The 27,672-nt window shown below is 38.9% G+C and overlaps 1 protein-coding gene across 2 annotated transcripts; it reads right to left on the reverse strand.

The window, feature by feature from the left end:
- Positions 1-1,005: 1,005 nt before the first annotated feature.
- On the reverse strand, positions 1,006-26,562 carry ACTR3B (actin related protein 3B). 2 transcript variants are annotated; one of them, XM_057416519.1, is made up of 12 exons: positions 26,387-26,562; positions 18,324-18,379; positions 16,448-16,572; positions 15,078-15,188; positions 14,600-14,695; positions 14,341-14,448; positions 12,924-13,067; positions 12,156-12,329; positions 9,391-9,483; positions 3,046-3,171; positions 2,550-2,633; positions 1,006-1,959 (listed from the first exon to the last, which is right to left on the reverse strand). In XM_057416519.1, exons 1-12 carry the CDS (start codon positions 26,428-26,430, stop codon positions 1,864-1,866), a joined length of 1,257 nt encoding a protein of 418 aa, XP_057272502.1. In that variant the 5' UTR covers positions 26,431-26,562; the 3' UTR covers positions 1,006-1,863. The 2 variants fall into 2 exon arrangements, with proteins under 2 accessions (XP_057272502.1, XP_057272503.1); XM_057416520.1 differs by lacking the exons at positions 18,324-18,379; positions 26,387-26,562 and having other exon boundaries at positions 15,078-15,214; positions 16,448-16,569.
- Positions 26,563-27,672: the final 1,110 nt, after the last annotated feature.

A 27,672-nucleotide genomic window follows, 5' to 3' on the forward strand; every position in this document is an offset into this window, starting at 1 on the left:
CTTGCTTACTTTCTGAAGGTTTTTTTTTTTGCCAAAAAATGGGTGACCATGCCTCATGTCAGAGGTGTTTAGCTAAAATACCACCTCCCGTCAGCTCTTAAGGGATGTCAGTGCCTGGCTACAATTGGTTGCAAGCCACATGTAAGTATGGCACATCCCCAGCATTGTAGCAGCAGGTGAGCATGCCAGTGTTTCAGCCCACTAAACGTGTAAATCTTCCTCCAAAGCCCAACTCCAGACACACTGTGTTCATGGTTCTGGATTCTGCTGTACAGGCCAAAAAACCTAAGTAGCCAGCTCTGCAGTGACAAAACTTGAAACATAGATTTAAGCACAGACACACTGATGTAACACTGGAACCAGCTGAAACAGTACACCTTGTATTAGATTACCCACTTCTTTCTTGGAGAGAGGATTGAGCAAAGTATGCTTCAATGCATTTCTTCTGACAGCTGAGTTTGAAGTTCAGAAATATTCAGAACTGGGCTTGAGTCAGAGTCCCATTTTGGTTAGTTTCTAATTTATGCTGAACAAATAATTGCATGGTCTCAATACCTCTGCGCCAGCTAAAACCGAATTGTTGTGTCTTGCAAAATTCTTATTGGGCTACACAAACAGATGCAAAACCTCTGCTGACAGATCAGATAAACACCGACAGAGTAAGTAGTATTTCCTACTCTATTTAGATTTAAACCACAGAAGAACAAGCACCATGTTCGTAACACAAGGACATGTACCCATAATAGGGTAGTTAAGCCCTGGAACAGGTTGCCCAGATGTTCAGGAACCTCCATTCACAGTTACTTAAAATTTGACTGGCCCTGAGCATCCAGATCTGCCTTTGATGTGAGCCCTGCACCGAACAAGAGTCTGGATCAGAATCTCCAGAGGTCCCTTCCAACTTCAGCATTATTATGATTCCATGCATATTGACATACAAAAGGAAAGGTAACCTTGTGAGATAAACTGGAAAAGCATGCAAATCAGGACTACCACAGACATTCATAAGGATGTTAACAGCTTTTATTTCACTGGTGCAAGGCCCGTGTGTCATCCACCACTCACCAACATCAAAACAAAACAGCATCTTCTATAAAACAGCTTCAGAAAATTCAAAACAAAGTAACAGTGGCTATAATAAACTTCATACAATATTTTAAATCGCTTAGTTTGTGTCATCCAAACATGAACAAGTCAAGTTTCTAGCATACATGGCTTTTTTTTGTTTGTTTTCCAAAAAATACCAGCACAACTCCAATACATGCCTCACACCTGGAAATGCGTAACATCACTCCATGACACTGATAGCTGTTCGTGCTTAGAACTAGTCATCAATTCACCCTATCAATATCATAAAATACAAAATGATATGAAAATCCTACATTTACAAAGTACAGTCCCAGTCTTGCAATCTAATCCATCTGCGCAGGTACCTGTATCCACTCCAACTTCCCTGAAGGCAATGTGGTATTCAGTGCTCCATTGCTAAAGATTTGATTGCAAAATCAGGGCATAAGTAGGAAAGGTTTAAAACTTTCCACAAGCAGTAAAACACTGCCTTATTCTTCTAGATTCAGCTTCAGTAGTATTTGCACAACCTCCTAAACCAAGACTTACCTATTTTCAATTACCTCACATTTAAGAAGAGGGAAGGATAGGCTTTAAAGTAGTCAGCAGAGAAATGGCTTTTACTGAAATGACTTGGGGCTGTAAGTTGTGCTTTAGTGCACAGTGGTGATACAAATGCTTCCAAGAGTTAAACACATCCTCCTTCAGTATTTACAGTATCTGCTGCCTTCCTCTGCATTACATGAGTTTCTTCACCAGCAAGATATCAAAGATCTTGTTTCCATTAGACGAGCATTATGACATGACTCCAAAAACAGGATTATGACGACAAATACTAGGGCCATACTCTTCATAGTCTTTCTTGGTGTGACATACTTGGAAAAACTCTGGCTATGAAAATATAAAACAAACATCCTCAAAAGCATAAGAATATATCAAATAGAAAAAACAACAAATAAACTAATGCCTTAGTATTTTTGTAGATTGCAGCTTTATGATGTGTTATCACCTTTTTGAAAGAGTAAAGCAAGAAATACTGGGATATAAACATAATCAAGAAAAGCTTAGACAAAAGACTGCTTTTAAACGCAGCAATAAGAAAACTCACTTGGGAGACAGGATTGCTCCCATTTTCCTGTATTTGCTTCTCTCTTTTGTTTAAGACCATTGATTTGGATCGTATACCCCTAAACTCCTAGCTAATCTCTAGTGCTGACTTGAAGAATAAAGGAACTATACTGCAACTACCACAAAAAACTACTTCAAAATTACATCAAATTATGATAACCTTACTCAAGTAGAGCTCCCGCTTGCCCTGTACAAATTTTACTGAGATACAAACTGCGTAAAGGAATATGGAACAGTTTAGGCTGCCACAATGAAAAAGTTTAAAACTTAGTACTCAGATCAAATATAGCCAGAAGACAACATGCAAGTAAAATAAAGTTTTTAAAACAAGAACAACTTTGATAAATACTTACTGTTGAAGCCAGCATGGAACCACCAAACCAAACTGCATATCGCTGCATGTGATGTGTTATCACTTGAACTTCAACTGGTTTGGGCTAAGAAAAACAGTTCATATTTAGCTGGTTTAAATTTTCGGGCAAGATTCTGACAAACCGACATCTGATCCTTGAAGACACAGACATCTTCACCCCTCTGTCACTATCTTGCACTTACTACTCAGTCTACCATATTCCCAAGGAGACCAAGTCATAAAACTCTTTATGATTAGTATGGCACAGCAGTTAAATCCCTCTTGCCTACTGCATAACATATCTCCTACCAGAGATTGCCCTTAGAGGATTGCTCACATTTCTATGAAGACATGTCGTACATTGCAAGGCTACCAACACATTCAACAACACATACATATACACTACTCATTTAACACTGCATTTTCACTAGTGAGATGAAAATTTTGAACTTTCTTTCACTACTCATGTAATTAATGCACTTCAAATGGCTACTTACTTTTATCCGACCACCACTGAGTTCCTCACTAAGTCGCAATCTCGCGTCCACTACTCTTTTCAAATCCCTTTGCAGTCGTCGTCCAAAGTCCCTGAACATCGTGGATCCTCCTGAGAGAACCACATTCTGTGCACAAATTAAAGACACATTTTTTAAACGTAACTTCAAGCAAGTTTCCCAAAAGCTGCAAATGTGACTACGTGGATCTTAACATCATTAGGAAGCTCACAAGCTATACAGAACACCTTAACCGCTGCTCAACTTCCATAGGAGGTCCATGGTCCCCCTACTTTTCTTTCCCTTTTTAAAGAACAGTTTTAGGTAGAATATATTGCCACAAACAAGAAGGATTCCATTAAAATAGTGAGCTAGTACCCTACATGTGCATAGCAGCAGGAAAAAAAACACTACATCTCAAGATATTTCCCAGGGATGCTCACTGTAAGCAGTTTTAGCCCTGATATCAAATAGGGTTCTAGCCTCATGATACTACTGTTAGCACCTTCCCAAAAGCTGTAAAGTTATCTAGAACTTATTTTCCTCCTCTCCAGAGCTAAACTTCTAAACATAGCAACCAGCAAGTCCAATGATTCTTCAAAAAGGTACCACACCTCCAAAGCGGACTGCAGTACAGAGAAAAGTACAATTCCTTTTCACTTATCTATACCTGCTTGCCAGGAATTAGTTTTGAGAGCAAAACCAAAATCCTCTTAGACTGGTTTTAGAACATCTCATCCTTAATTCTGGTAATGTTGCAGGGTTATACACTAATAGAGAAGTAATTTCAAAGGTGGGGAGATTCAAAACGGGAACCCTAGAACACTGGTGGCAGCAAAAATGCAATTCATAATGAGAAGAATGAAATTTATATGACAAAACTGCATATGTGTCCTTGCATACTGCTGCAACTGCAAACCAAAGTGCTAACTAATGCTTACGGAAACCACTTATGTGCCACAGACACGTCCACAAAGGACTCAACTGAGATCAAGAGTTCATTACACACAGGTCAAATTATCTCTCAATATAGTTTCTTTCTCAGCAATAGTTTTTGACACTTCACACCAAGACTTTGCACATAACTAAAGAATCCCTGAACCACCTTTTTCAGCCAGGAAGCCTGCATACAGATCTGCAGTCAAAGACATATATAATAAGCATTCACACCTGTAGGGTGCAGAAGTTAAGTGCTTGAATTTTGAGCAACAGATAACAAGGAAAAGCTTGTAACTTGTAAAGTGGGAAGAAGGCTGTTTGTTTGAAGAAACAAAAAAAACAAAACCTCTGCACATCATAAAAACCATTACAGTAGGAAAAATGCATTTCTTCATACCTTTGGATAAGTGACAGTATAAGAGAATGCATAACAAGGCAGGTGTACTTAAAAGAAAAGCACACATACCCATAACTTTACTGAAACATTTTCCAAAGACAGGGAAAAGGAAAGGAGCATATAAGCAGGATTCAAAAACCACAGCTGCACCTGAAATTAAAAGTAGAAGGGAGATTCTGCCTGCTCCCCCCATACACACAACATTTCTTCCCTCTGCCTCAAAGTGGTCACATGCTCCACATGGGAATAGAAAATTGGTAATGGGAAAAAAAAAAAGACAACAGCCAACCTAGAGTGATGAAATAGTAATTAAAAAGATGCCATCAGAAAATATTACCTGGAGATAATGAAGCTGGCGAAGATGGTAAAAGCAGTAATTCTATTCAGAGCAAATTAAACAAGTGGATGTCCATAAAGTGGACAATGCTACCACTAAATAAATTTCAGAATACACCTGACAATAATTGTTTGAATATATCCCAGACCAACTCAAGCAACTACAGAGTTCACAGTAATATTTAAGAAGATCCTTTATGATTCCAAGATTACAAGATAAGAGGTTACACACTCCTCAGATTATGATTCTTAAATCATTTCTACACACTGAAATAAGTAACAATAACATTGGTCAAGGAGAACAGAAGCACTGGGATAGGCTTGTTGAAAAGGTGAGTCATCTCATTATCCCATACTGGACAAACCCAGCCAAGCAGAACTTTGGATATAAGGGACCAGGTGATATCAACCACAGTTACAAGATGGTTAATTAGGCTGTTACAGTTCCCCTGTTCCCTGCACTTCTTATCAGCACTGGGCCAAATCTGTACTAAGTTCTTAGTAGAGGGATTGCTCAAGGATGGGCTTCAGTCAGCTATCACAACTCAGTAGATCGGTCTTCTGCAAGGAGGTCTTGAAGCTAGGTAATCTGTGCTCACAATGAAAGCAGAATCCATACACAGTCATCACCCTTAAACACCACCACTTACAGAAGACCAAATGAAGGTGAGAAGAGACAGTCAGATAAAACAAAAAAACAAAACAACAAACACACCAAGAAAAAAACCCAAACTTACTAGTGATGCTTGGGTTTTCACCACCTTGGAATTCTCTGGCCTCACAGAGAAAGACATCAAGAGAATTAGGATTTCAAGTATCTGTTTACACCTGATTCCTTTAAAGAATTTTACTCTATTTAAAGAATGTTACTCTATTCAAACACTCTTTGGCTGGTTTAACAGCTCTGAGCATACCACAGGTTTCACAGCTAACACTGATTAGCATACCATCTGATGGAAAAAAGCTCCAGCTGATTTTTAGTTTTATAGATAGCCGGTTGAAAAAAATAAGTTGTTTCAAAAGAGTGTGTTCCCCGAGAAGGACAAGACCTTCCACACACCTTCCACAAGAAGTAATGAAAGTAGGCCATTTCCAGAAGGAAACTGCAGTAAACTGTAGTCGTCTCAGAGGGCTGGCAAGAAATTTCTCACTTCTCATCCATACCCTTTGTTTCTCATATGAACTCCAGCATATTGAGCTTTTCTCCACACCATTCCTGGTATTATGCCTGTACAGTGTAACGCTGCAGAGATATGACTCTACCTAACAAAACAATACAGTTACTGGAACAGAAATCTCTACCTAAATAAAGCTTACATCAAAATTACAAAAGTTAAATTAGCTTCTGCAGAACTCGGCACTACCAAACACAAGGCACGGAACTCGCCTGTGCATCTTTACGCTACACTTTGCAACATGGTATAAGCTCACTCCCAGCTGGACACTTCAGACTCTGCAGCACCAAACCGAGAAGCATCCACCGCTTTTCTGGGTAAATACAAACTTCAACAACACATCCCAGTTTCCCTTCCTTCCAAACGACAGTCTAAATTAAAGTTGTTTAACATGACACAACCACACCACCAGAGACATGGAATGACAGCAATACATAACAGTTAATAAAAATTGTTATGCGTAAAAACTGGAAGGTTCACAAGCTGAAGCCAAGCACTTAATGAGCAAGTGAATCAACCTATATGCCTCTTAATTTAGTTAAAAGAGGGCAGTATTTGCCAAAATTGTATGGAAACTATAAGGAGAAATATTATACATATCAAACAACAAATACATTACAAAGAGATGAATGTACTGTGAGAAGCATTTTAAATAAGTTTGACTTTTAATGATGAAGAAACAATTTGTTTCTTGAAAAATCACAATTTTCAGTGCTCACTGAACAGTTTGAGTAATAGCACAAGATTTCAGCACGACTTATGAGCATGTTGTTATGCAGAAATATGTCTGCAGTCAGACACAAAAGTAACCACAAAACACTGTAGATGTACTGAGCCACTGTCAAACCAGCTAGCACAGGTAATGTCATATATTTAATCACTTCTTCTCAGTACTCCTGTGCTACTCTAACACTGTTAGTCACTTCAGGCTTCCATTTAAAGTAGCAGGAAAAACCTCTCCTTTCCCATGTCTTATCTTCAGAGCTGATATGATGCAGATCTAATGGCCTGGCAGTGTTTCCAGGCTTACCTCACCCACAGAGCCTCCCTGCTCTGCACTTAGTAATTAATAGCAAATGTCATTTTGCTGAAGCCCAGACAAACAAAAGTCAGTTGAACCCCGTCCAGTCTTCTGCTTGAAGATTCCTACAATTTCGGAGGGAAAAGGCAAGAACAGGGTTGATACAGCAAAAAAGCTGTACCCAGCACAGGCTGGATTTCTCCCTGCAGCTCAGAGATGACAGCCAGACTCTATACACCAGCCTGACAGCGCCATCTACACACCACACAGAGTATGGCAAGATGTTTTTGCAGGAAGTATTTAGCATTAATTCAAGTTAGAAGTAGTTTTTAGAACTTCTGAAAGCCTTTTGTCCAGTTACTGTAACTTTTATTTTACACTGTAAGCCAAAACTCAGGACCTAAGTGACACATATTAGAACAAGCTTCAAAGTATTTCCAGGCTCAAGAGAGACTTTTAAATAGCAGTTAGTACTGAAAACGTCCAACACTGGCATCTGTTGTGGCTAAACCACAGAGCAGATGCTTCCCACTGATGCAGGCTGGGTGTGCAGTAGTTACACTGTGTTTAGTAGTATGCTCATAATAATATGAAAGCTGAGAGAAGTACCACACTTTTCTGCAGACCATATGCCGCATCATGGCACTGCTCTCTCCAATTTCTCCACAATTCTGTGATATCAGAATTAGATAAATATAAGGAAAGGTTGTGGAACAACATTTTAAGAAAAAAGAAAGCTGAAGAATTCTCAAAAAAAACAGGACTAGATGAACTACACATCATTCTTCCCAAAGAATGCCAAGGGTGATGCAAGGCCTCACTATGCCTCACAAAAGCTTGATCACATTTCCAGCTGCACACAGAATGGGTCATTTTTCAGTGGAATTCAACACAGAGGAATGATCAACAAAGCAAGGCCACCAGATTATTTCAGCCATGCGGTAAGATCCAAAATTACCCTTCTTACCATTTCACCTGAGCACTCATTTTAAATTTTGTTCTGCTTTCCATAGATTTGGGTTAAAACAAAAGAGAAAAATCCACCTTTTTTCTTCAATTTTCAATGCAAGTTCCCCGATTCTAAACCCAGCAGCACTCCTCCTCCATTTCAGCAGAAAGCAGCTCATCCCAAGAAATACAGAACTCTCAACTTTGTGTCGGAGACATAGAATAAGAATAAAAATCAGTTCTTCCAAGCAATCACATTAAGATGATGTAATCATGGGAATTAAAAGAGCGCACCGCTGGCAACCATTACACAATTAAAAAGCCTTCATCCCATGCTAAAGAATGTATATGCTTCGCATTAATCAGCTACAGGCTATTCAGCTATCCGGCTGAAGTCAGTCTTACGAAGGTCCTGCTGGTCCAAGCATCAACATAAGGTAAGATAACTGGCCTCATACGAGAGATGTTGATCAGACTGTAAAACATGGATACCAGCAATCAAGCTAAAAAAAGATAACACAGGACATCAAAAGATGGGTTGTGAAAATGCTTCAAAGGCTACATGCCACATACAATCTGCAAGGATACTTGCAGGTATTTTCTGCATAAACACTCAGGAGTATCCAAATACATCTGATGAAAACCCATCTTCAAAGCACAGGGCTCTGGCTGGTCACCACACTGATTATGGTGAGGAAAGAGTAACTTAAATTTTAAATACCACTTTCTGAAGTCAGAGATTTGACTTAACTGGAACTTAACTCTCACTCTAATAGGTGAGGAAAACTACCACCTTTTACACAAACAAACATCTCCATACTATCACTTGATGGTGTTATTTCCAAAAGGGCACTGCTGCTGCACAAATAGAACACAACCAGGAAGCATAGTATCTGCTGCCAATACAGAAAGAGCTTGCCACAGGCTATGACTGTCAGTACCTTCCTTTTAATTTCTGAAAGAATCAGTGACTGAAAGTACTCTCTGGCCTACACCCTGGGCAAGCTTAAGCAGGTCTAATTATAGTCTCTTGAAAGACTTTAAGTCTCAGTATACTTTAATACTGGGTCCCATACCTGGCTAAAACAGCAGACAGTGGGCAGATCAAGTCAAGACTATGAAACGAAGATATACATATTTGAAACCACTGCTTAATAAAGTGGGGAGTGGAAGGGAGTGAGAGGGATGAGACCATGATGCAACCCTTAAAAGAGGCAAAAGCCAAAGACTTTCATGCACAGGAATTCACATTACACATCAGATACAGTAACACCCCCTTGCTACAATTCCTCAGGGATAATACTTACCTACATATCAAGCCTCTTGTTACAGATAACCCTTCTTTCAGAAATAAAAAGCCACAAATATCAGTTATTCTTCATTCAGAAGTGGCACTTTGTTTAACTTGAACTTTATTTCTATTCAAAGTTCACATCTCTCATAGTGGGAGAAGTGGTAGCTACATACATACTTCATGGTGATGCTGATATTTAGTCTTCAAATAAGTTAATCTTACAGCAAGTAGACTGTACCTTATATAATGGACGCCGGACATCAATGGGACAGTTCTGGATAACTTCGTCAACTACATCCGAAATGGATTCCATAAAATCAGGATTAGCAAACTAAAAAGAAATAGAACAGGCATTACATTCTTCATCTAGAAGAATAGAGAAACAAAAAGGCAGAAGTGAGACTGAAAAGAGATTTTGTAATAGCACATTTAAAAGGGGGTGGGTGGGAATCATAGTCAGCATTACCCCTGCTCATCACTTATTCTACATTATAATAAATTCACTTTTGTACAAGGGAAATAAGAATTCCTTCTTCTGATGAGAAATTCAGATTATGTTCCTTGGTCATAAATTCACTGTTTACAGTTTCTGCAGTATGAACCTACTATTGTATGTGACATGAGTTTGAGTTGTCCTGCAATATTAAACACACTATTACTGTGCAGTGTGGTCCTGTCATTCATTTTAAGTGAAATCAAAAACATCCATGTGCAAATCTGAATGTTCCCCTGTAAAAAAATTTTCAAACCTACTAAAATACATATGTTAAATTCTCACCAAAAATTCGTTTTTTTTCCAAAGCATGCAAAATCTCTAACATTCAAAAAAGCACAAATACTTTAAGGTCTTCAGTGGAAATTCCCATCAATGCAAGCACCAATACAGTGCTAAAGTAAATTTTGCCATTTAGAAATACTAGACAGTCAGAGCTGCTAACACTAGAAAACACTGAGTACTAGTGGCAATTTTCCACTTAAAAATTGATACGAGTTCTAAATAAAAAAAAAAAAAAGAAAGAACAGTTTATAGCCTAAGCTTTGCCCTTTCAGAGATTAAACGCTGAGAAATTAAATTAGTTATCAATACATAGTAACATATTAGTTTTTATATAAATATATACGGATATATGTAAGGTTATATAATTTTAAAAGTTTCCCAAAGCTGTAGAAACCATTCCATTCTTACATCCTAAACAAGATGAAGTATCTAACTGGATAAATAACAAAAGCCAAAACACAAGTACACATTGAACTGAAAGAGAAGTTAGCAAAGAAAGTGGCTTGGAGATCAGAAGCTGTAAGAATGATGTGAAAAATCCCCAAGAATTCAAGCTAATTTCCATAATAAGAATTAATCATGCAAGCAACTAAAACATGAAGCTGCATAAATTAGAAGAAAGAAGTAGTGTTACTACACGTGGACAGCTCTCATCCTGAATGAACTACAGCCTGAAAACTTCTCCCAAGCTCTCCATAAAGATATCGATAAAACAGCCGGGCAAAAGTGATAAGTAAAAATGAAATTTATGGCATCCAAAGCAGAGTATAACATGCTCCCAGAATGGGGACAAGAGAACTGACATGTAAAATTGCAGTCTGCTAGCAAATACCATATGGTTGGAGAATGGCAAGTTAAATACCTAATTTTAAAAGCATAGAAATAATTTGGATAACTACAAATGCCAAAGCCTAACTTCAAAAGTATGAAAGACTTCAGAAAAAAATTTTGAAAACTGAAAATAGGAAAAGATTACAAGACAGCTTTACCAAAGGCAGCTTTTACATAGCTAACTTGATACCCTCTGAAGTGAGGAGTTAACAAGGTCCAGCGAGAAACTCTCTTTGGATGCAGTACATATCATCTAGTGTGTTTTCCTTGTCTAGAAAGTCAGGTCAGTTTTGGCTTGTTTGTTGTTTTTTTTTTCCCCCAAAACAGGGCCAACAGACTATCAAGAAATGAAGAAAATAGAAATTAGTCCTTTAACCTTTTCCTGACAGTCTTTGAAGGGACTATGGAAAGGGAAGCTATTAAAATGGTGTCTGGCATGGTATTCAATGCCTCTCTGTAAAATCACTTTAGTAAATAAACAGACAGGACACACTATTTAGCACAGAGGTTTAATGTTGGCACTAGATTAGACAACTACAAAGTGACCACAAAAAGATTAAGGCTGGAACGTAGTCAAAAGGTGACAGAATGAGGTTTTTTAATATTCTTCTGATAGGAGGAGAGTAGACAATGGGAAACTTCACCGGTGTTAACATGGATCTTGATTAAATTCTTTAATACAGGCTATGGGTGCCTGCAACAAACTCAGTGGAGTGTGCAGGAATGGAGAGGACCTTCTCTGCTATGCGGTAGCATATTAAAACTTGACTCTTCCCTCTCCCACAATACCCTGAAACTCGTTCAAAATGAAGGACCAAACCCCAGACAGACTAGCTATTGTAATATTTCCCAGAACTCTACATGTTACTTATGACCACATTAACAGAGATTTTAATGGACTTCCCCCAAGGACAAATTTAGCGTCATGCTTTATAAATTTATCCAGTATTAAAAGTCAGTGTTCAAGACTTAGAATACTATCAATGCAACACTATCATGCAGTGTAATGCCCAAAGGGATTGGCAACATAATCAAACACACAGTGTAAAGGCACACTGCTGTAAACCTTTGATGAAAGAATGAGGGAAAATACTATGTAAAGTCTGTAAGTTCAAACAATTTCTCCTCAATTTTAGATTGCCTTTAAAGAAATAGAATGAGATGCATTTAAAACATTGGGACACTATAAAAATAATTATCTACTGTGCTCACGTTTTCCTGCGCTTAACTTACCAGCACCTGTACATAGTTGTAGTTAGGAGACTTACTGATAACTTAATGCCACGTGATGGCGCACTGGCACCAAAAATGTTAATACCTCCCTCCCCCCCCCCCCTCTCTTCACTGGCATAGTAAAGTTTCTGTAACTTAATGTTGCTAGTCCCTGTTCTTACCTCGGGATGAAAGAAAATTTCAGGTCCAAGGAACCTTTCATAACCCACATCTATAACAAACTTGGTTTTGTTGATTGCATTGATGCCAGTATACTGTTTGATCCATTTTCGAGGATCTCCATCATACTTAGAAAATTCTTTCACTATGTCAGGGCAAATGTAACAGTATTTCTCCTGTTAGAAAATATCATACATTTAAGATCGCCAAAATAATTATTCCATCATTAAAACCAAGTATAACACAATCAGAAAACAACATAAGCATTCTTACTGATGGGGCTGTTCAAGAGATGTTCTCACCCAAATGACTACTGAAGACCCACTCAACCCTACAAGACAGTGCACGACCTATTTGTTTCAGTAAGATTACATGCTGACTCATCTAGATTAGTCTCTCAAAATGAAAACACTGCAACCATTACATCTGTGATGATCAAGAAGTTCAGTGGCAAGCTTTCATTGCAAGATCAGACCCACACAATCATCCTACTGACATTACATACATTTATTCTTTATTAAAAAGCAAATATTAAACAAATCTAAAGCTTAAAATGCTGATTTAATCTGCAGAACACTCCAAACAGTCTAGCATGAAAACTTTCTTCCTCTTTCTCCTTCTGCACTTGGATAAACCACCAGAAGCTTGCATAATTACATACACTGCCTACATTTGCATTTTTAAGAGAGCCACTGGCAACTTGTTAAAGACAAAAAAATAGCTCAAAGAGTTTTATTTATGTATTTATTAAGAGATAAAGAAGGGTGTACCTTTATGGCTTTTGCTGTCTCCAGAGATTGTTCAGGAGGAATTCCCACCTCCCTTTCCCTTAGGAGCTGTTGAATAAAGTAAGTAATATCTCTACCTGCAATGGGAATATGTTTGATGCAACTTCCAATTACATAGCCTTCTGCCTGCATAGGAGGAGAGGAAAAAACATTTAGGGAAAATCTTACTGTGTGTTAATAATTAATAATGAAACTAACATTCATTTTTATAATACTTTGTTCTGATTTTTTATTAGAAGTAAAATCTTGAAACTGCAAAATTACTGTAAAAATGTGCAACCCAGAGGAAAGGGGATATTATTTTTCTTTAGAAGACCTTGATAACCACATATAAACAGGTACTGGTTATCTAATAGATAATCAGGTGCAAGACAAAAAAATCCTGCACACATTAGAAGACAGTCTGATCAGATGGTTCCTTTTAGGCATGATCCAGAAAGCAAATGTGATATAAACAGAACATTTGTGTCCTGTTTGTAAGTGAAAATTTAATAGTAAAAGGTATGAAATATATTAAGATTCTCAGATACTAAAAGATAAATTCAGAAGCATCAATGATAAGCAGAATAAAAGCCGGAAACCTATTTACCAATTTTTTTTTTTCAGTATGCTTTTACTGAAATCTCTGGTACTGCTGAACCAATATTATTTCTTCCTTTGCTTTTCTTACACTTTTCAGAGTTTCATTATGGTAAATGCTGGTTTTTCCCCAGCATTTCTCATATGAAAAAAAATACTAAGAAGACCAGGTTAATAACAAACCGCACGATGAAGAGAATAAAATTTTCATTTCTAAAATAACTGATCATTCAAGCATACTATATGCTTCAGAAATACACAAAATGACATCAACAGAACAGATGTCAGTATGCAAAGACAATTTTGTATTTTTAACACCCTAACATAATTAAGCTGTATGAGATCAACTCTATATATATCTCTATATGAGCATGGACATAAAATCTTTCAGTTGTTTCCATGTAAGCAGAGTTCACTAACTTCTAAAATACAGTAACATTATACAAAAAGTACATGTTATAACCTATATTAATCAAAAATGCAGGATGTTTCCTGTCAGACACTAGTGGCAGGCAGGAGATCCAAAACCATGATAAGCATTAACATTAAACAGAACTGAGGCATGACATTAAGACAAGTTTTCACACAGAAAAAGCCTCTAAAAGATGGCCTGAAAAAATCTTACTGTGACCTTCCCATAGTCTGCAAGCTAAAATAATTGCATAAATAAGTTCACAAAATAAAATACACAGTTTTCAAAACATTTATAAGGGAGGAAAAAAAATTAGTTTTCTTTGACACTTCTAATTTAAATCCATAGTAAACAAACCCTGCACTTGTCCAAACTACTGATCATTTCAGACTGCATCCTGCTACATACCACAGGGATTACGTGGGTCACTCCGTCACCACTGTCGATGACAATTCCAGTCAAAGTGCGTTCTCCAACCTGTCGTGATGTCCAAGAGGCAGCTAAGGCCAACACTGCCTATGTGAGAGAGTTTATATTTAGAAGCATGCAGACTGTGCTAATTTACAATCTCAGAAAATACTGTTTCAAACATTTTAGACATGCATACAGAAGAATATACATACTGCAGTTATACTGCACTTGAGAAGTACATATTCACTTTGTTCACCTGAACAGCAATGTAAAGTCCTGGTATGTTAAATGATTCAAACATGATTTCTGCGAGATACTCTCTGTTTTCTGGAGTGTTCAGAGGAGGCTCTGTCTGCAAACAAACAAACAAAGTTTTGAAAACCACCTCAATAGAGTGCTAAAGGTTCATACACTGATTAGCTTGGTATGGCAATCAAACTCGGTGCACTCAAAACAGAAAATTTCAAAAGTACTTCAAGCAGTTTAAACAAAGTGATTAAAGCTTTTCAAAACCAAAATCCAACCTGCAGTAGCCTGCATCACAAAGTGAACACAATTTAAGCATAAGGCAGCTTTGATTATTTTCCTCCTCCCTCTCCTCCCACCCCCCAGGTTGCTGAAGAACTAAAAGACATTTACAGGAAAAAAATCCTCCAACAGCAGTACTTGCGCTTGGAACATTATTTAGTTCTAGTCACACAAAAATATTTTCTTACCCAGTCTCATTAACTCACCATTAAAAAATAGTGATCCTCAGGTTCAGCTCGTAGGTATTTAAAAATGACCTGCTCCATGAATCTCTCCATGAGATCCCAGTCTTCAACAATACCATGTCGTATAGGCCACTGAAGCAAGAAAACCTGTCAACACTCTAGACCATATAAAGATAAACCCAGAAACAGCCTGAAAGGAGGCTGTAGTGAAGTGGGGGGGTCAGTTTCTTCCCCCAAGTAACAAGTGATAGGACAAGAGGTAACAGTCTCAAGCTGCAGCAGGGGAGGTCTAGGTTGGATATTAGGAAAAATTTCTTCAGGCATTGGAACAGGCTGCCCAGGAAAGTGATGGAGTAACCATCTCTGGAAGCATTCAAAAAACAGGCAGATAAGGCCCTCAGTGATATGCTTTAGTGGTGGTCTCGGCAGTCCTGAGGTAGTGGTTGGCCTTGATGACCTTTTCCAAGCTAGTTGCTTCTATGATCTTCTGCAAGAATAAAAATGCCTCATTCTCATGGATGTCTTATCAAATCCTCCATTTTAATTTTAATTTAGAGGCAGTATTTTAAGTTATCTCCTGCTCCCAGGTACTTCAAATTGTGATTCTAGCTTGCAGGACTAAAAGCCAGAATACAGACTCTGTTCCTAATGCTGCTACTGGTCTATTGCAGGACTGTGTTTTAATCTCTTCTTGTATAAATTTCGTAATTTATAAAGTCAAGAACCATACTTGGCTTCAACATGCCTGCCAATCTATAAAAAGTAATAAAGATCATACAGGCTACATATTTTTTCAACAAGAATCCTGGCAAGGATGATGTTTACATTTTGTTCAATGTTAAAAACACAGCCGACATTTAAGTAATACAGTAGGACATATGAAATATGATTTTTTTCCACAAAATTCATAAGCCGGTAACATTTTCTGGGTACAAGAAGTCTTTTACTCTGGTATGGAAAATACGACTCACAGAAAAGCCGCACTGAAGACAGCCCTCCACAAAACAATTGCAACATTCCCTGAAGCAAAGTATCCAACACATTCCCCGATTCATATGGCATGCTAAGAGAATACACTTCTAGCAAGAATTTAAATATTCAGCATTTATGACTGTTTTAATAGTCAGTAATTTTGAAAACTGAACAGCTGCACCATATCAATGGATATTTACACAAGGATTCCAGCACCAATCACACAGGACAGCAGTATTAAAACAGATATTAACAAAAAAGGTAAATCCATGAACCATATCATGCAATTTTTAAGAGCAACAAAAACACTTTACAAAAAAGCAAATGTGTGTTTTAAGTGGCAATCAGAAAGTCCTACAACATTATATAATAAAAATGTGAAACTTTGGAAAGGCTTCTTAAAAACACTCAATGCTTACCTTTGTAGCATAGGTAGGTTTATCTATGGCTTCATCTCCTATGAAAAAGTCCAGATCATCAACACCTTTCATTACCCTCCTCTGAGCCTGGTCACCTACTTTGGCTGATTCTCTGATTGCAATACCTTAAAATAAAACCCAAATAAATCAAATCAAAACTAAAACTGCTAAATACCAAGTAATAAATATTTATTTATTGATTGATTCTTTTCCAGAAATAAAAACTGGGATATAGAAAGCATAGTTTCCGGAAGAAATTAGGTGATTTATTGGCAAGCCAATATAGCAGAGTTCATTCTCACTGCATCATGCAGGGTTCTGGTCACCCGTCCCTCATTAACATAAATAATAACTTAGAGAAAATCTTAAAAATGTATTCTGTTATAGACCGCAGCAGTCACTGAATGTGTGCAAGTGCAGCATTCCAGTAAGCAACATGATTTTCTGAGTTTCAACTCTAGAATTAAGTGAAAGAGCACAGGAGGAGAAGAAAATAAACTATGTACTTCAGAAATAAGTATTGGAGTCATTATCCCAGTTGGTGAGAAGGAAGGGGGGAAGGGAAAAAGCAATTTGCAGTGCTACAGAGAAATCTTTGGAGACACTTATGTTTTCCATTAGTAGGCTGCAACTATCACCAAAATTATTAGATGATGGCTGCTATAGGGAAGAAGATGAGACAGCAAAACACAAATCTGGGGCAAACTATAAATAAAAATGAAATTAAATACTCTTAAAATATAACCTTATTTATATAAAGGTTGCTTTTAGTATGTCATAATCAGATCTAAATAACATACAGGAGAAAGTAGACAGGTATCCACAAACACGCCAAATACTATCAGCACCAAAAATTACTGATAGGCAAACAATTCTTTTGAAAACACATCGAAATCCCAAGTTTATAGCTTTATAAAGCGAGATTTATAACAAATTCACAGAAAAGTCCTGCCATCCCACTTCTTTAACATAAGACATTTGGTCTTTACCAGCTGTTTGGGTTTAAATCTTTTGCAATACTTAATATAGCAAGACTACAACCAGCACTCCAGCTACATTTGGTAAAGACCATGTCCACCTATATTATTTCCCTTTCTTACTTTCTACAGTGAGTAACTACAAGGCAGTCTAGATGCATTAGTATGTCATTAATTGACTAAGCTTACAAAAAGTAAAAGGCAATATTTAACGTAAGTGGAGATTATATATTTATGTCTAATGACATCTGTTGTCTGTGCTACTATTTATAAATATGCATAGCTAAGACAACAATTAAAATCATGAAAACCTGAAAGGTAAAACATTTTAAACAAGTTTAACATACAAAAAATTAAATCTGCTCAACAAAAGCATGCTAAATGGGCAAAAACATTTTAATTGGTAAATGCACATCCAAAAAGAACATTTTCTAATAGAAACAACTTTTTTGACTATTAAATTGTCTACAATCCCAGACAATGTAAATAACGCAGACACCACCTGCACTTCAGTACTTAATTTGATTGGAAACCTTTCCCAGATTATCCAGGCAGTAACCATGGTGTCAGGTAGACAGGAGGTAAATTGCACTCTGTCTACTGAAGAGTCCTGGCAGAAAAATAATAGAGATAAAAAGGAAATTGGACTGGAGTTCTCTTCATCTTTGTCATAGCAACCAAGTGCTGATTTAATGAGCAACAGTACTAGCTCACTGCAAACAAGGAGTTCTGTTTAGCTACACTCTAGCCAAAGATGCTAATGCAATGAATATCGCTTCCCAGATGGACAAGAGACTATGAAGGCCAAGTTGGGAGTTGGGAAGCACATCATTTACTCATGAAACTGGTCAGAGATAGTGGTATATATTAGAATTTGGAAGGACAAAAAAGTTACTCACATGATGGTATAATGAACTGAGGTTCTGTATTTCCTGCATAGCCAAGTTTTGTATACCTAAAAAAAGAATGATCACAAGGTCATTAGACGTACTTAGATGTAAAAATAAAAATAGTTACAATTCACTACACAATGGGAAGGCCAAATACATCACATACCACATCTACATTTTCTGGGTTATGCTTTCAAGTGTCATCCTGCTGAGAAGAAAACTCAGAAGTGGTAAATATTTTAGGTGTTATTTATTTTTCAGACACCTTCAGCTTACAAACTTTGGTAGCGTTTCCTCAAAGTCTGAAAACTGAGCTCTTACTTTCTCCATCTTGTTGACCAGCTATAAGAGAAGAATCATAGAATTACAGAATAGTTAGGATTGGAAAAGACCTTAAGATCCTCAAGTTCCAACCCCCTGCCATGGGCAGGGACACCTCACACTAAACCATGTCACCCAAGGATCTGTCCAACCTGGCCTTGAATACCGCCAGGGATGGAGCATTCACAACTTCCTTGGGCACCACATTCCAGTGCCTCACCACCCTAACAGGAAAGAATTTCTTCCTTATATACAATCTAAACTTCCCCTGCTTAACGGGTTACCCCTTGTCCTATCACTACAGTCCCTAATGAAGAGTTCTTCCCCAGCGTCCTTATAGGCCCCCTTCAGATACTGGAAGGCTGCTATGAGGTCTCCATGCAGCCTTCTCTTCTCCAGGCTGAACAGCCCCAACTTTCTCAGCCTGTCTTCATAGGGGAGGTGCACCAATCCCCGATTATCCTCATGGCCCTCCTCTGGACTTGTTCCAACAGTTCCATGTCCTTTTTATGCTGAGGACACCAGAACTGCACAGTACTCCAGGTGAGGTCTCACAAGAGCAAAAAAAGACAAGCAGGCCACATTCTACCCTTTGGCTAGAATAAAAAAAAAAAAAAAAAAAAAAAAAAAAAAATGGTTGTTCAGATCCTACCTTTGGGAAAGCTCCCATGAACAAAGATGTCATTACACTTTGCATATTTTGTTAGTATCATCAAATACGGGGGGGGGGGGGGCGGAATTGTGTCTTAAGTACAAACCACAGTTCAAAACTCTAGTTGCAATCCTGACACAATTCCCTTTCATGCCTTGCACAAACTATTCACTTTGACACAGATTTAGTGCTTGTGTGTGGTAATATATACATATTACACCAAAGTAAGCATGCACTGATAAAATGCTTTAGAAACAGGCAGTATGAAGCACTTGTCCATCTCTTTCAATATACATATCTATTTTAACAAATAAAGGATTAAAAGAGAAAAGAAACAGGTAAAGTGGGGAAGAAAAAAAGAACAGGAATTTCCACAGAAAATCTCAAATCTCTTAAAACACCTCCATGGTGTTACTGGCTGCAAACTAGTTCAGGTTTTTAATAACTAGAAATAATTAACATCCCACACTATGGAAAACAGCTCTAGTTCCTGGGGGGAAAAGGGGAGAAGGATGACACCCCAGCAAATTAATTAAATGGTTGCAGAGACTGAAGATTCAAACAAAAGTACAGTAATAGCATGACTTGAAGGAAATGAGCATTATTCATATCCATTTTTACCACAAAAACTAAAGCTATGACATTCTTAAATGAGACCAATCACTGTCTACGTCCCAAAGTGAATTTAAGGTCTTTGCCTACACCCTGCTCTCAATATTTGCAAACAATATTATGCCACTGCTAAAGCAGAGGGTTGCTTCTTCATCAACAGCTTAAACAGCAAGTTCCTCTTTATGGAGGAACTGATATAAAAACACTCCTTAAGAGTCAAGTTGGCTTAGATAAAGGAATTAAATCAAAAGCGAATTAGCAATGACCATGGAATCTAAATATTATATTTTCAACTTATTTTCAAAGCTACAGCTTCAACAGACTTCAAATAGTAGTTAAAAAAGCCACATTCGCCAAGGCTAAAAAGACTACGGTGTTCTGAGGGCAAGGGTTGGTTTGTAGTATTTTTAATCATCATTATATAGGCATAGGCTTTCAGTCCAATCCAAAATGTTTATGCTCTTTTTTTTTTGTGGCTCTTAAACATAATCAGGTCATTAGATTAGGCTGATTTGTAGAGAAGGCCATTACTAGCAAGAATTCTTTTTATGAGTATTATTGCATTTTTTTTTCACATTTTAGAATAAGGCCTAACTAGGGAATATTGTTAAACTATAGCAAGCAACAACAGGAGTTACATTGGGATTTAAGACATGTAACAGGATACTTCGTTCCTCCCTCTGAAGTCAGTTTTGCTCAAATGCACAGCGAGGACCAAGGAAACCAGTTTTGAATTCAAGAGACCTAGTTCTAAGGCTTTGAAATGGCTATCAAGTATAAACGTCAAGAAAATAGCCCTTCAAGCCCCAGTGACAAAAAACTAAGTCAACATATCCATACGCATGTACATACCCAAGCATATAAATATGTATATATACTTTTTATACTATTCTTATGTGTGTGCACAAATATATATATATAAAATTAAAAGGTTCCTGCAATGTAACCAAACTCATTTCTTAAACGGAAGTCTGGCCAAGAGTTCAGTTTGACATCTTTACCCCCTCTATGCTCCCACTAACTCTAAACTCATACCTACTCACAGTATTAAAAAGAAAAAACCCTCCAAAATTCAACATGGGCTATCAATCTGCAACAGCTTTACTTTTCCTCTCAAGCAGGGATCATATCTCCCTACTAGAATTACTTGTTACCAAAAGCCTATAGCTCAATATTTTATAGTTTTATTTTTTCACTAGGTGAATTAACCCTGGCTAAAACTACAGGATAAGCTTATTTCTTAGTATCACTGGAAAATGGTTCTCTTCAATGAACATATTACGCAAAGTAACAACAACTGCTTTTGCATCTCTTTAATCCATAAAGTTTAATAACTCAAACTATGAGAATAACTAATTTCCCAGTTCAATGTTGAAGCAAGGAAGTGGAAAAAAAAACGTTGTTAAAGTCTATTTAGGATCAAACAAGAGACAGACTTGACACGCAGGTGTATTTCAGGTGTTTTGACAAAACTAAAAGGAAGGAAAACTCAAACTACTCTCAGAGAAGGAAAAGAGATAATGAAGTTGGGCTGCCCTTTCTTATCCAGTAGCCTATTCACTCAGGATATGGCAGACTTGGTCCCAGATTTTTCTTCTGCCCAACAGGACCCAAACACATTCCACCTTCCAGAGCTAAAACCATGAATACATTACAGTGTTTGAGTGACCCACTTCCAGTATCTTCTACAGATATTCTTCCCTTTTATACAAGATATTTAAATATTCATTGACCTGAAAGGCTCTGGACTTAAGAGTTAAAAGAGATTACCTGGTCTCCAGTCCCTTCTCCAATGAATATTTAAGCATGTAATACACGTTTTTCTTTCTCCTGGGTTACAGCCTAGCACTCTAATGGTAATGCAACATCTTGTGATCAGTAAATTACAGAGACAGCTGTAGGGAATGCATAGATAATCAGTATTGCAACTTAATTTCATTAAAAGTAGCAGATTTATTACCAGTGAGATAGGAACCAACTGGAAACTCTCAGAAATATAGCATACTGGAGGCTGCATTAAAGATCTGTAGGAAACTGATACAATAGCTATGGCTATTTCACGCAACGGACTTTGGAGGGACTACTAATTTTTTAAAAATCATGAGAAATTATTTGTTGTTGAAACGAAAAGTTTCTAAAAATAGTGTTGTCTCCTATGTACCACTTTTCCCATGTGATTAGTTAGAACACAAATCAGTTTCACTACCGTTTGCATAAGGAATGGCTATCCTAACCTTGTTTTCTTCTGTGGTCCTACCACAGAAAAACAGAAAAATGACCATAAAGATATACAAATGAACCAAACTTGAAAACAGATGCTGTACCCTCAACCACTTTGAGGACCAGAGAAATATACTGAAAAACTCTTATTAAGCATAAGAACAATGTAATTTAGGCATTTAAAAATCACAAACTGGAGCAATTGCTTTACCCATCTCAGAATGCAAGACATCAGATTTTTCTCTGGACAAGTATGCAAAAGACCAATGCCCAGCTGTGAACATTTTAGCATTTCCTCAGTTTCTATTGCTTTTTGGTCCAGATCTTTAAAACAATGCCTTACAAGCACCAAAAAAACAAACCATAAAACAAGTTTGAAATACAGATTTGAAGTGACTGAGAACAGCAAAATGCTTTAAGAAAGTCTGGTAAACAAACAAAAAGTAACCTCTGCAGAGACAACACTTTCTCTGACAGCTAAGATGCCGAAATAGCTAACAGTTACTACTGCCAGAACCCCTGTGACGTCCTGCTAGCCATAAAGAGCCTGGATTATCATTATGACAAATATGCCCAAAGAACTCGCAGCACAAGTTATTCATAAAACTGTGGAAAGGTACTTTTGAAACAAAGGAGGATGAGATGAAAGAATGGAAATAAAGAAAGAAGGGATGAAGGAAGAAATGTCAAATAGAAAAAAAAAAAAATCTGTCTGCACAAATTACCCTAAAGCATCAGCAGCCACCATAAGAATAAAGTGTACATTAGAGCCATTGCTTTTTTGGGGAGTCCAGCACTTTACATGACTGAAGCCTGTGATTATAAACAACAGTTAATTAACTCAGGCTCCTTAGATCCAGAACAGCAATTACAATTCTGCCTATTCACAAGCCGTACATGTAAAAAGCAGAGATAATACTTGGGTAAAGCAACATAACACCTTCTGAAGTTCCAGCTACATTTGGCTGTTCCAGACAGCAACATCTACAAACACTTTTCAAGTTAAATTCAAGTTTAAATCCAAGTCAGCTTACTTATCCCAGAAATCAAGTGTTTACCTCTAATCTAAAAGATTTTGCCAAAGTAATTTTTCATTACTAAAAGAAAAATAGACTACAGTAAAACACAGCCAAAAAGAAGTACCTACCCTGCAGTGTCTACAGACACACGCTGAAAAGGAAAGAGGTATTTTAAGATATCTTTGTTTCGCACACCCACCTACTAGCATTCTGACGTCCCACAGCTAAATGATAATAAAATATGGTTCATAAAACTAGTTATGAAGTTTAAAGCTACCCAAAACAGCAACACAAAAAGGTGTGCTAGTCCTAAGAAACTAAAAATAGCATGCCCTTCTCCACATGAAGACCGATAGCAATGTGTAAACTGATCACGAGGAAAACCTCATGCAAAGAAAACAAAGATGTAGTGCATCAAAACTGAAGTAGGACAAGTCATCTGCAAATACTAATGGAAAAGATGGCAAATTATTATCGCTTTCTGCAAAATGTGTGAATACAGAGTGAACAGTTTATAACAAAGTTCAAGTCATCTACCTAATAGAGAAAAGGAACGTTATCCTGTCCTGCTATGACAATGTTTCTCACTATAAATCTGTACCTATTTTCTATAGTGCCCATTGTTGACTTTTTTTTTTTTTTTTTTTAAGAAATTCCAGGATTTTACAGAACCAAGGCCTACAACAACAGAAAATTAAATCAGGCTCCTCTGGCACTAAAAAACAACAACAGTCTTTCCCACTAATTTCTTAAATCCCCTTATACAAAAAGAAGAGGGATTAGTGCCTGGACAAGGCACCTCATTCAGTACCAGAGATTTAAATAGAAAAATGTATTTTATATACACAACGTTGCACAATGCATGTCTGAATGTACCTTTTCCTTTCTGCTATATGTTCTCCCAAGTTTTTCATCTGAAAGCTCTTTGATGAATTATTTGAATGAATCGTTTGAAGCTTGTGTATTGTTATATTCACTCTAACAATAAGAAGGTTTTCAACCCACACAGAGGAAAATTCCAGAGACTGCGTATTCAATGAGTCAAGCTACTTCTTCTGCCTGCTTTGGTTCAGATTCTTATTTCTTCTTGAATTCTGCAAGGTAACTTATTTCAAATTCAATAATCTCATTGTTGAAAAGTCATCCATATTTGAGTGCTCCGCAGCAAAGTCAAGCAGAAGTCTTTAAAACTGTCAAGTTAACATCCCTGTAACACCAACAGTTCTGTGGAGAACAGGTATTTAAATATCTTCACCAAAGAAACAGAAGGAATCCAGGAAACTACCAAGAAGTATGTCAGTCACAGACCGAATTACATGCAAGATGGAACCTGGTCTCTATTCCCAAAGTATTCAGCTGTGGATGTCAGTATTCCCCACTGAGGGGGCCAGAGCTGATTTCTGACAAGACAGGGTATACAAACAGAAGCAGGACAGAAGACTTCTAAAAGTTTTGTGATAATTTAATACAGAGGTATTTCACAATACGAAACATTTTTTCAGGAGAAGGCACTGTGACACCACACCACTGAAAAGTGCTCATAAAAAGAACTCAGAGTTCCGTGGAGACCTCATAGCAGCCTTCCAGGGGCTATAGGGATGCTGGGGATGGACTATTCATTAGGGACTGCAGTGACAGAACAAGGGTAACAGGTTAAAACTTAAAATAGGGGAAGTTTAGACTGGATATAAGGAAGAAGTTCTTTACTGTAAGGGTGGTGAGGCACTGGAATGGGTTGGCCAGGGAGGTTCTGAAAGCTCCATCCCTGGCGGTGTTCAAGACCAGGTTGGACAGAGCCTTGGGTGACATGGTTTAGTATGAGGTGTCCCTGCCTACGGCAGGGGGGGTTGGAACTAGATGATCTTAAGGTCCTTTCCAACCCTAACTATTCTATGATTCTATGCTTTAAGTTTATTTGGGATTTTTTAAGATGGTTCAGTTTCAGAAACTCTAAAAGTTATCTTTCCAAGCATTAAAGACATGAAAATAACACTGCATATTCCCTGCAGAGGAAAGGTCTATTACTGCAATAAATTAATGCAATCGGCGACATCAAGGCAGAGCCTAACAAGTAAAGTGAGTCATGGACAAGCATATTCTCCTCAGAGTTGTCCATAACTGTTGGGTCAAAGGAAAGATGTTAGCAGAAGCAGACTACATATTCAGTATAACCTTCATTACAGCTCCCTCTGACACATCCCACTTCTAAGACTCAGAACTGGTCTACTGGATAATAAATGAGACTTCTCTAGCCATAGCCAGGTATGAAAGACCTGTTCCTGAAATGCCTCCCAAGCACAGACTCTGCAATCTAGATTCACTGTAGTCCTCAAACACTTGAGTTACAAAACTTGTGGTTTAGCTTAATGTAGAACAAGTCTCACACTGATTTGACAAAGGTTAAGAAGGGATGACCAAGAAAGAGCACCTGTATAAGGCAGCAAGTTCCTATCTCATTGCCAGTTGGAGATAATAGCTAAAAAGATTAAAGGTGTGAACGCTATCTAGAAGCACAGCCAGACGCAATCCAGCAAGGTCACTGCAGTCCAGGTGCTGTACATAAAGGAGACACCTTATCCAGCAAGCACACCTCACCTGCCTCTGGACCACAGTCAGTGCCAGTGGGTAGCTCCCAGGCAAAGTGAACATGTGTCTCCTCTCTCCAGGCCGTCACTTAAACAAGTCATGCCCAATTTTAGCATTTTAATCATGCAAGACTTCAAAGTCAGACAGCACGAACAAGAATCGTACAAACATCATAAAACGGTCTGGGTTGGAAGGGGCCTTAAAGCTCATCTAGTTCCACTCCACCTGTCACGGGCAGGAACACTTTCCACTGGACCAGACTACTCAAAGCCCTGTCCAACCTAGGTCTGGATTGGAAGAACTGGACCTAAGAGAAGAAAAGGGCACATCGAAACACGCCATTCCCCAGAGGCACATGGCCTGCCCGGGGCACAGGGCAGGACTGCTCCAAGCTCCTAACAGGGAGGGAGATACTCAAAAAGAAGATACTCAGCGGAGAGCGGTGCGCAGAAAGATCCGGGAAGGAGCGAGACCCTCTGCCACAGCGTCAAGAGGAGACCAGGACACCTGGCATGAACCCGGACCCGTGGCAGGGGAAGGGACTCGCCGCTGAGGCCCTAGCCGGGAGCGAGAGGCGGCTGAGGGGCGCCGGCACAGCGGAGGCACCCCCACTCCCCAGAAAGACGACTGGCGGCGCCGGTCCCCTCTGTCCCCACACTCACCCGGTGCCTCCGTCTATCACGCAGGGGGGCAGGTAACTCGCCATGCTGGGGAGCCGGCACTGAAGGCGCTACGCCACCATCCAGGCGGCGGCCGCCGCCGGCTCCCCCGGCCCGCAGCGCGGCCTCACTGCATGGGCGGCGGAGGGACGGCGGGCACCATGCAGTCGCCTGTCAGCGCCGCCCACAGAGCGCATGCGCCGCCCGCCGCAGCCACGTGATGCGGCCTCAGCCGCCGGCCGCCCCCGCCGCTCGCGGGACGCCATCTTGGGTGAGGGCAGCGGAGGGATGCGGGCTTGTGAGGGTGTTCCAGAGCCCGCGGTTCTGGGCCATGGAAGCGGGTGGGGAAGCTTGTCAGAGGCCGTGTGTGTCAACAGGGCCTTAGGCTTGTTCTGGGCTTGGTGCTGTACTTGCCTTCCTGCCATCTGAGGGGTTCTCCATCACCCAGTTCTGTACCTGTCAGCCCCAACATTGGCCAAGATGGATCTCATCGGCTTAAGAGCTTGTTTCAACCCATGTATGACCACAAAGGATACAGTGAGGGGGAGGGAGAATAAGAAAGGGTTCACCACCCCCCAGCAAACACTGCAGATGCTGCTTCTCTTCAGAGCAAGACTTGCCTCACAGTTCACATTTCACTGAAAATGGGGTTTGCCCCAGGAAAAAACACCAACATTGAAGCAGTCAGTTGTAAAAACCCCACAAAGCTGTGTTTCTCTGGATGCAGGTGGCCACGCTACAGCCCACAGATGTGCCGGGTTGGCTGTAAACAGGCTCCAGAACACATTATGTTGGTAAGCTTAAAGCACTTAATAGGCGGCAACAAACATCATCTGCAAAGTTGTTGATGCCTAATTTACATACGGGATAATGATGTCTCATACATGACTCAATCCTGGTCATACTGTGAGTGTGTGGTAATGCCAGAAATAGACCCTCTAGATGGCTGAGCCTAAGCATGAACCACAAGAACAAGTGTGATTCCCATGAGGGTGTAGTTTCCTGTCACCCTCTCCCACTCCACATCGCTACATCAGAAACACATGCAGCCCAAGGAGTTGTATTAGAGAATTAATGAGGCATATCCTCTGGTCCTCATACCTAGTCTTGGTGTGATGGCTATAGATGGCGTGTATGCCCTGGAGGGAGTTGTTCAGCCGCTATCAGAAACTGAGCACACTTGCTCAACACATTTGTTCACTCTGTTCCCCTCAGAGATTTTGGAAGATACAAAGCGTGGTGGAAAGGAGCCAAATTTGTTTGTTGGAAGGGCTCCCTTATCAGTGGGT

This window comes from Pezoporus wallicus, unplaced genomic scaffold (genome assembly GCF_028554395.1).
Source record: "Pezoporus wallicus isolate ANWC-B61680 ecotype Strahan unplaced genomic scaffold, APGP_CSIRO_Pwel_v1 contig_3847, whole genome shotgun sequence".
Lineage (NCBI taxonomy): Eukaryota > Metazoa > Chordata > Aves > Psittaciformes > Psittacidae > Pezoporus > Pezoporus wallicus.